The 9,971-nt window shown below is 33.1% G+C and overlaps 2 protein-coding genes across 4 annotated transcripts in view; both read left to right on the forward strand.

Moving 5' to 3' along the window:
• Positions 1-2,590, forward strand: part of LOC108734548 (facilitated trehalose transporter Tret1-like) — a 4,204-nt gene extending 1,614 nt beyond the window's left edge. For both annotated transcript variants that reach the window (XM_018466161.1, XM_018466160.1), the window contains one exon: positions 995-2,590. In XM_018466161.1, the coding sequence (XP_018321663.1) occupies positions 995-2,310 (1,316 nt within the window). In that variant the 3' untranslated portion in view covers positions 2,311-2,590. The remainder of the gene's footprint in view (positions 1-994) is intronic.
• A 506-nt stretch (positions 2,591-3,096) lies between these two features.
• On the forward strand, positions 3,097-9,846 carry LOC108734547 (4-aminobutyrate aminotransferase, mitochondrial-like). Of its 2 annotated transcripts, none has more exons than XM_018466158.2 (7): positions 3,097-5,045; positions 5,115-5,233; positions 5,366-5,533; positions 5,590-5,670; positions 6,466-7,133; positions 9,088-9,356; positions 9,417-9,846. In XM_018466158.2, the coding sequence occupies exons 1-7, from the start codon at positions 4,973-4,975 to the stop codon at positions 9,539-9,541; spliced, it is 1,503 nt and encodes a 500-aa protein (XP_018321660.1). In that variant the 5' UTR covers positions 3,097-4,972; the 3' UTR covers positions 9,542-9,846. The 2 variants fall into 2 exon arrangements, with proteins under 2 accessions (XP_018321660.1, XP_025836510.1); XM_025980725.1 differs by lacking the exon at positions 9,417-9,846 and having other exon boundaries at positions 9,088-9,205; positions 9,259-9,349.
• Positions 9,847-9,971: the final 125 nt, after the last annotated feature.

Consider the following 9,971-nt stretch of genomic DNA (forward strand, 5'->3'; position numbering starts at 1 on the left):
GGCGTCATACAAAGCATAGTCTTAGAAAACAAACAACTTTCTATTTTCGTTAGTTATTTAGTTTAATAGAGAGAAAAACTACAAATTGTATATATTTATTGACAGAAAAAGAAAAAGAACGATGAATTGTAATATCAATATACATAAGAAGGGTCAGAAAAATGAGCGAAAATGTTATTATTGATCATTTGAGTCACTATAGCCGGATATGATTTCTTGAGAATCAGTCATAATAAACGATATGTCATTTAAACGGAGTCATTATATCCAAACTTTCCTATACAGAATTTAATATGAAAACCAAACTTAACACTGCAATTACTTCATATTCAACAGTTGATCAATATAGGCGGAGTCACAATAAACGAATTCCACTGTATAAGCAACGAAAAATACAATGCAGCTAATACGTATGTCTACCTAATAATATTCAAGTGCACTCTGTGATTACTAATGTGACCAATTTTAGTTTTTCCTTAATTTTTTCTAGTATAATCTTGATGAAAACGATAATTACAGAACCAAACACAGTAATTTATATAATGACCTCGGTTCCTTTGATCTGTAATAGCATCTTTATTATGGTCTATATATCCCATTATTATATATAGATAAATATTAATATTAAATATTAAGACTTACAACTTTAAATTAAAAAAAAAAATTTCGTTTATCAAAAAGTTTATATGCTTACTACAATGTTAAACTTAATCCAATTAAAGTGTAAACCAATTTTGAGAAAGCTTCGAAAACTTGATGTAAATGATACAAAACACGATAAAAATCAATGCCTTTTTGCTTCATAACAACACAAGGAATAGAAGATAAAAGTTTGTAATGAATATTATACATACCTATTAGGATCACGCAGAAACTTAGGGAAGGTTAAAATTTCCATTCAAAATAAATTAATCGGAAAATATTCTCTCGTGTTGATTTTCTTCTTTTTATTTGAATGAAGAAAAATCAGCTTATAGAATACTATTTTTTTCAGCTACTGTATGCACTATAAGCGACGGCATGCATTACGGTTGGACGGCTCCTATTTTACCGCAACTTAAAGGCAACGATAGTTCTATAGAAATAACGCACACGGATGAAATATGGCTAGAAAATATTTATATGGCAGGAATATTAGCAGGATTGGGAATTACAGCCTGGCTGATCATATTGTTTGGAATAAAATTCACGATCCTTTTAGGAGCAGGTTTCCATCTAATTTCCTGGATCCTGATCGGTAGTAATTTGGGAAAGGAAGTTCTGTACGTGGCGCGATTTATATCAGGAATCGCAGGAAATGTGGCCTTTGTTTCCGTTCCGATGTACATCGGTGAAATATCGGACAAAAATATGAGAGGGTTTTTTGGAACTTTTATTTTCACCCTCTCGTTACTGGGATTACTTGTGATTTATTCGATTGGTCCATATGTTAGTATCACGTATTCTTCTATAGTTGGTGCATGTTGCGCATTAACACAACTGGTGGCCTTTAGTTTTATGCCTGAATCTCCATATTGTCTTTTGGTTAAAGGCAAAAAGGAAAAGGCTTTAAAATCTCTAAAATGGTTGAGGAACGATAAGGAAGTGACAGAAGAAATGGATGACATTGCGAAGGCTGTGGAGAGACAGCAATCAGAGAAGGGACGATTCATCGACGTGTTCCTTATCAAAAGCAATAGAAAAGCTTTTCTTACAATAGCTGTCCTAAATTTTTCTCAACACTTTAGTGGAATAAGCGTGTTCCTCATGAACTTGCACACGATTTTATCAGACGCCGCTTCAATTGTCCCTTCTGATAAAGCCGGTATAATTGTTTCGGCCGTAATGCTATTGTCAGGAATATTATCTTCAATAGCAGTTGATAAAATTGGACGTAAAATTCTAATAATTGGTTCAAGTATAGTAACGGGATTTTCTCTCCTTATTTTCGCGGGATACTTTTTAGTTAAAGAAATGGGATACGATGTCACACCATTTAACTGGTTACCACTCTTTTCAGTTATCCTTTACTCGATAGCATTTAAATTTGGCCTGGGGATGGTACCAATAGTATTAATTGGAGAATTGTTTCCTACAAGCGTCAAAGCTAAAGGAATGACAATCTCGGACATTACTTATGCTCTGTTCGGACTGTTCTCTATTTATGTGTACATGTATTTGGTGGACGCTTTCGGAATGTACGTCCCGTTTTTTCTTTTTGCTGTATGCTGCTATGTTGCGGCAATTTTTGTTGCACTCTACGTACCAGAAACCAAAGGGAAAACTTTGGAAGAAATACAAATCATACTAAAAGGTCAATACCAAAAATGAGAAACTACCAAAATATAGAGAAGTTGCAGATGATACAGTTCCTTTGAATTTCTTACTCGCCACAAGAACTGAGTACTACTACTTATATGTATTCAACGAAAAAGGAATACTGCGTACCTGGATATGTTATTTATGTGTTTGAAATTACTCATACAAAACGTCATATCAGTAAATCTACTATTTTAGAATCTTTATTTGGTAAAAGTCTAGATGATGGCCGAAGGAGGTGGGGGTGGGGGATCGAAAGAGGAGGTCTCCCCCACCACTGTACCATAAAAAGTTCGTGGCGGTCTCACCCCCATAAAAAGTTATGGGGGTTCAAAGTTAATAAATATGCCAATTTTTATACATTTCTAGGCATGTAAATATTTATATAGTCATTCTTAAACAATATTCAAAGGTAAAACTAATGAAAAATACATAAAAATATTTAGAAAAACATTATTTAAATAGTTTTATCAATAGGGTAGGTTAGGTTAGGTTAGGTTAGGTTAGTTTATCGGGTTTTGTTCAAGTGACCACCCTCTTTCGATCCTCCACCTCCACCCGCTTGAAAATATTTTTTTTATCGAATTTTATTTGAATTATAGTGTATGAAAATTGTTAAAATAATCAACTTTCAACCCCCATAACTTTTTATGGAACAGCCCACATCCTTAACTATTTGCGAACAGTAATCTAATCTAGGTCTACCTCTACCCCTCCTAACTCCTATTTCTGCCTCTAATATGTCTCTGACTAGACCTTCATGCCTCAGAAGGTGTCCTACCAACCTATCTCGCCTATTTTTTATTGACTTCCATAATATGTATAGTGTAAAATTTAAATTCATAGTGTACAAATAATACCATTAAACCAATTCCATAACCCCTAACCCGGTATGTTTTTGTGTTTGAAGAAGTTTCACTTCAGTGGCGTGTTTTATAATTACATGTTGTATTTTTTTATTAAAAATGGTGGTGTACTTTTTCCCTTTTTGAGCATACATACATAGGAGGTTTATATGTAGTGCCAAATAAACATAATATTTTTGCGATGACAATAAAGTTTCGTAACTTAAACAATGTGTTTGTTTCGCTCCCTAATCTGTAAAAAATTATTTGAAAGTTGTTACGTACTCGTGACATGGTTATTTACAATATGCTTATCTAAAAATATCTGTACACAAAGGTATTTAAATCATATGTATGAACAATATACTAATTGACATTTGTTGTAGATACTGATAATCACAAGTCTACGTGAATATCGCTTCCCTGTTGTTTATGACACTAATTCCGAAATTCGCTTCAGTATTGTCATAGCATCTCTGGATTTTGAAATATCCTAATCTCAAATTCCAAAAAAATTGATTTTTTGACCCTTTTATGAGGATTGCTACGCGAAATAAAAGAACTAAATAATCAGGAGGCTAGTCATTCTCGACTTTTACCACTAAATTACAATCTCACGTTACAATTACACCAGCGCATTAAAATTTTCACATATCATAGCTTAAAAATCCGAATGATTATAATTTAGCTTGATTGGTTTTGAGATTACAATATCTCGAAATTTCAACGTATTAAAACTTTTCTGGGGACACATTTAAGTGCGCAATTGAAAAATAAATTGATAATTATTACATTGTTTTCAGATTGTTATTTTAGTTACTCATGGTCGTGTCTTCGAAAAAGAGAACTTGTAAAAGAGCACACTATCACACTGAACCACTAAAATATTAAAATTTGAGAATATCGTTATGTCAAACTCAAACAAGTCAAATTAGCATCATATAAATTTTTGAATAAAAATATTTCAGTTTTAATGGATTAGGGAAAGTATTAAGTCAAATTCTAATTCAGCAACAAATGTCACCTCGAAAATGACTACTTTCTTGATTGCTTTATCTTATTAGTTCATGTAAAAATCCTTTCAAAAAAGCCAAAAACTACATTTCATTGCGTCTTAAAATTAGGATAGTTATCTATCTAATAATTTTGACGCGGTAAATGAATGCCATTTTGTTTCTATTCATTTTCAATAGTTCATTTTCTTGACCTGTATATTCCATTCAAATTTTATAAAATAATGAAATGAAAAACTTGAGAAATCCGTGAACTATCTTAATTTCCCTACCACACAGTACAAAGAACGACCTGCTTTTTCCCCATAGCTTTCCTCGTTCATTTTTTCGATAATCTGAAGGAACGACTTGAACAATTACGAAAATCCTAAAATGTCGTTTCTTAGTTATGTACTCACAAAAACAAAATATAAAAGCCAAGATTATAAAAAACATAATTAGATTAATTAAAAAGTTTTTCACCGTCAATACTCTCAAAACGACAAACTCAGGAACAAGCAAATATTTTCAGCGTTTCGTAACTGCTTGCTTTCGTATTATCTCTAGATATGGACGCTTCAAACTGAATACATACAATCAGTCGAAATTAACATTTCTGAAACCTTTTGGTTTTTTAAGCACGTCGTGTAAAAATTTCCTTAACAGTAAAATTTAAACTGACCCATTTGTTCAGTAAAAAAACATACGGAAACAAAAAAGGACGTATTTTATTGTAAGCAAATTCAATCACTTTTTTCATCAATATGTATTTTGACATGTCTGTCACTAATATTATAACAAGCCAGTTTATTTTATTGTTCTTAGGTTTTGTCCTAAATGATTCCTACTAGAAATGTAAATATCATTTTCAGAAGAAAAATGATAGGAGATGTTATAAAAATACCCATACGTAAGCTCAGTTTTAAATTATTGTTTGAGAAAATAATGTCATACGTATTTATTCTGATTTTTTATTTAGGTTTGTCTACTAGTTTTCAGCGTAGCGTATGTCCCAAAGAACCCACAAAACCCTCTGTTCACTTACCTTTTCCAGGTCCTAAATCGCAAGAGTTATTTAAAGAGTTAAACCAAATTCAGGTATCTGCTTGGGTTCATTTTGATATGTAAGGAAAAACCCAAACATTGTAATACTTATCTTAATTTCAATTGCAACTGTACAGAAACTTATGAATTCAATTTTGATATTATTCCAGTGTTTATTTATTGTAGCAAGCAGAGTCTGTACAATTGTTCGCAGATTATGACAAAAGCATAGGAAATTATCTAGTTGATGTGGATGGAAATGTGTTACTAGACTTGTATACACAAATATCATCACTTCCATTGGGCTATAATCATCCCAAATTACTTAAAATATTCTCGGATGATCACAAAATTGTAAGCATTCTATTGAAAGTTTTCTGTTTGCGCCACATGAATTGTTGTCATTGTAGAGAACTCTAATAAACAGACCTGCTCTGGGTGTCTATCCAGGCGAAGACTATCCAAGGATGCTTAAAAATGTCCTCCTTAAGGTACAGCAAAAGACAGTGTTATTTAAACGTAGGCTTTCACGGCCGGCGTCCTCAGTACTATTATTATTAGTTTTTGGGCTTTCTGGTCGTTGTCTTTGGAAATTGTTTCTCGGCGATTCATATACAACTGCGAAAAGTATTTTCAAGGGCAGGACGGCCTGAAAGCCCGAAAACAAATTATAATATTACAGTATTATTTGTAGAGCACATATGCCACAGTAAAATTCTTAGGAAAATTGATACTATACTACCATAACAAGACCTTTCTGAAAATTGCCTTCTTCAAATTATGACAGATTCCTACAGCGTTTTACATTAAAACAATATGTAAAATTCACTTCATCCCCATTATAAGGAATAGTTTTTCCCTTGTTTTTCTTGCAATTTTGTAAAACACTTAACAATTTTTCGTCACTGATTACGTGAAATATCTCTAGTTAACTCAACGTTGGTATTCCTATATACTTTGTGATTTCCAGACTGTAACTTTTCAGCAATAACTGAATACATATTATTTTATGATATTACGTCATGTCACCATAAACAATTTTCGTGAACGAAAGAGTGCAAGTCCAAGAAGTAGCTTTTTGTTTTTTCAGTAACCTTTCCAGTAAAATCTTTTGCGTTTTTTAATCATTTACAATTATCAAATTAAATATCCCATTTCTTTTTATATTATAAAATAGAATTGCTTTCTGTTTTCTTAATACGAATGCTATAGTTTTGGATAATGACAGGCTAAAATTAGCTTTTATTAGGACTATTAACTCCAAAGTTCGTATGATTTTCATACAGGTAGCACCGCCTCAAATGTCAAATGTTGTAACAATGATGTGTGGAGCTTGTTCGAATGAGAATGCAATGAAGCACATGTTTATTTCTTATCAACGGAAAATACGTGGAAATGACACAGACTATACGGAAACGGAAATGAAAACCAGTATTACCAATTTACCACCAGGTTGTCCAGAGCTTTCGATTCTTTCATTCTATGAATCATTTCATGGTAGAACATTGGGAGCTTTAAGCGTCACCCATTCGAAAGCCATTCACAAACTTGACTTTCCGGCATTCGATTGGCCCATTGCTCATTTTCCAAAATACAAATACCCGTTGAATGAAAACATGTGCGAAAATGACAAGGAAGACGACCGATGCCTTGCAGAAGTCGAAGAATTAATAGAAAAATATCGAAAAAAGGGAAAACCGGTAGCAGGAATTATTGTTGAACCAATTCAAGCAGAAGGAGGAGATAATGAAGCGTCGCCAATATTTTTCCAAAAATTACAATTGATTGCAAAACAAAATTCTGCTTCTTTATTAATTGATGAAGTGCAGACAGGATGTGGTGTGACAGGAAAGATGTGGTGTCACGAATACTTCAACTTGCCTACTCCTCCTGACTTGGTAACCTTCAGCAAAAAAATGCAAGTCGGTGGCTACTATCATACTGCGGAGATGAAGTAAGACCTTTTAAGCAGAATTTGAAAGTTTCTTTACCAATGATACGAATTCTTTATTAAACCAAAATAAAATACAATGTCATTAATTATACGCCCTATTTTGTTAAAAAAACAAATTTACTTGTAAATCTTGAAAATCTTTTAATAGGTGGCAATAAATTGGCTTACAATTATAAAAAATTTAATATGCATCGGTATAGAGAAAATAGAATATACAACGCATCATCATCATAAGGTCGTCAGTCCTAAGACTGGTTGGACACGCACCTCCACTCCTTCCTATTCTGGGGTAATCTTCGCATTTCCCTAAAACTAGAACATCCTACACACTTAACTATTTGCGAGCAGTAATCTAATCTAGGTCTATATCTACTCCTCTTAACTCCTGTTTCTGCCTCTAATATGTCTCTAACTAGACCTGAGAAGTGTCCTACCAACTTATCTCTCCTATTTTTTATTAACTTCCATAGAGCCCTCTGTATCCTATTCTTTCTAATACCTTTTCATTTCTAACCTTCTCTGTCCACGGTATCGTCATCATTCGCCTGTAACACCACATTTCGAACGCTTTTAACCCTTTCTTTTCCGCCGCGTCCACTGTCCATATTTCGCACCCGTACAGCGCATATACGTACCACATACCTACCCTTATTTTTAAAAATTGTTTTTTCAACTCAGTATAGTAGGTACCGACTCAACTTCTTATATAAATAGGTAATAATGTCACTGAAAGATAAGGAAGCCTTAGTGCTATTTTCTTAAATAATATATGATGGCTATAATATGGAAGGCTCAGTTTCTTCGTACACCATTTGATTAATTAAAACTGCATTCGTCTCCGAGTAAATTAAACAAAACCACTAAAAACGATTCTATGTTTCCAATTGCAAGATAAAATTGGCACACTAATCATGTGTTTAATAGACAGCTATTATCCACCTTACAGACTAAATCTACGTAATGTAAATTACATGAGCTTATATGGGTAGGCTTTTTCACAAAGTACTCGAGGTTCAAAGAAGGAGTTTCAAATAATTCATTTATTTGACATCTTTACCATCTTTTCATTAAAATAAATACCTATTAAGTGAATAAAACTGAACAATACCTACGAGATCAAATCAATCAAAACAATTTTACTGTTTACCTACTACACCTTACTTTTACTTGTTATAGTATTTTGAATTCTACATGTGATATAGTATTAACCAAATCTTGGTAAAATTATGGTGCAAAAGAAGTCCGCGATTTTTGATATTCTTGTTTCAATTCGAGGATTTTATAGCATGGTATTACATAGTATTTATTAGTTACATCCGGTTGATTAAATTGGATCTCAATGAAAGATCTAGTGTTTACTATGTAATATTCGTGGGTTTAACAAAATTAACTTCTATAACTGATAACGACAAAAACTATTTATTTACACTACTGTTGATATATCACTATTCACTGCGCTATTTATTTCACCGTTATCACTGTCAATTTATTTCTGGATTCACTTCTGTAACAGTCAATTTATTTCTTCTCCTCTCGGCGATCCTCTCTTCCTTTAAATACTCTTTTGTTTCCTTTCGGGACTCTTCTAGAAACATCCGGATATTTTTTTTTTTGAACTGTTTAACTGCGTTCCCAGAACGCAGGTACGACGCACACATTTACAAATACGGTCTACATGAAGAAAGGCGCCCGCGGCTAGTCGGCAAATCGATAAACCGTTCAAACACACGTGTGCCCGATCATACACAAACACAGTCGTGCTCGCTACAACTATTTGCTAATAGATTTCTACGGGTTGACCAACCGAAGTGGTATGAGGCTAGTATGTAAGGTATATACACCATATAAGAGTATTCATGGTACTATACATAATTCATTAGTTTACGCTCTATCCATAACCTGCAGCTTTTATTAGGTGCACAATGTACTATTCTTGAACTGTTTATACTTGTAGACCATCGTTATCATACCGAATTTTTAACACATGGATGGGAGACCCTGGTAAATTACTGATACTAGAAGAAGTTTTGAATGTTATGCAGCAAGAAAAATTAATAGAAAATGTCAATAAGGTTGGTAAGAAATTGATGAATGAACTTTTTCATCTGCAATATGAATTTCCCAGCGTGATTAATTCTGTACGGGGCCGAGGAACATTTTTAGCTTTCAATGCTGCTGATAGTAAAATGAGGCAGAAACTGATTTTAAAGCTTCAAGAACTAGGTATGAGATTAATTACCTTTTGTATTTTACTGTTGTATTTTATTTATGTCCATTTTATAGGAATAAATATTGGAGTTTGTGGTGAACGCTCTATAAGATTAAGGCCAGCCTTAACATTTCAAGAACGCCAGGCTTCCATGTTTTTAGACGCATTGCGAGGTGCTATTACGTTAGTGCTTGCCTAAAACTTTAGTGTACTAAACCGGAAAGCCGAGAAGGACAAACTTACTAAATAGTTATTTTTTATAAGTGACATACTCTTTATTGTATATCTATACGTACTGTTTGCTGTTTGATTAGAAAAAGAAATTTTGTATTACATTAAGAATGGTTATGAAGAAAGCCTCCTGCATTCCTTATTTTTCATAATCGTCTTAACACATACGTATTACGTTACAGTTAATAAGCGAAATCAGTCAATTTGCATAATAACCGGATAATGTTCTATACCTTTTATTTTTACTTCTTAAAGGATAGGTTATGGTTGAGAAGGTTGTTTGTAGAAATTGGTCGGATACCCGCTAAGAATCCGGTACCCGGAGGTTTTTTGTTTTTAAACATATTTTTTGTTACACCTAGCAGCCAGTAACAAATTGCTGTCGCTCTTACATACAT

The sequence above is a fragment of the Agrilus planipennis genome, unplaced genomic scaffold, assembly GCF_000699045.2.
Source record: "Agrilus planipennis isolate EAB-ADULT unplaced genomic scaffold, Apla_2.0 scaffold62, whole genome shotgun sequence".
NCBI classification, from domain to species: Eukaryota; Metazoa; Arthropoda; class Insecta; order Coleoptera; family Buprestidae; genus Agrilus; species Agrilus planipennis.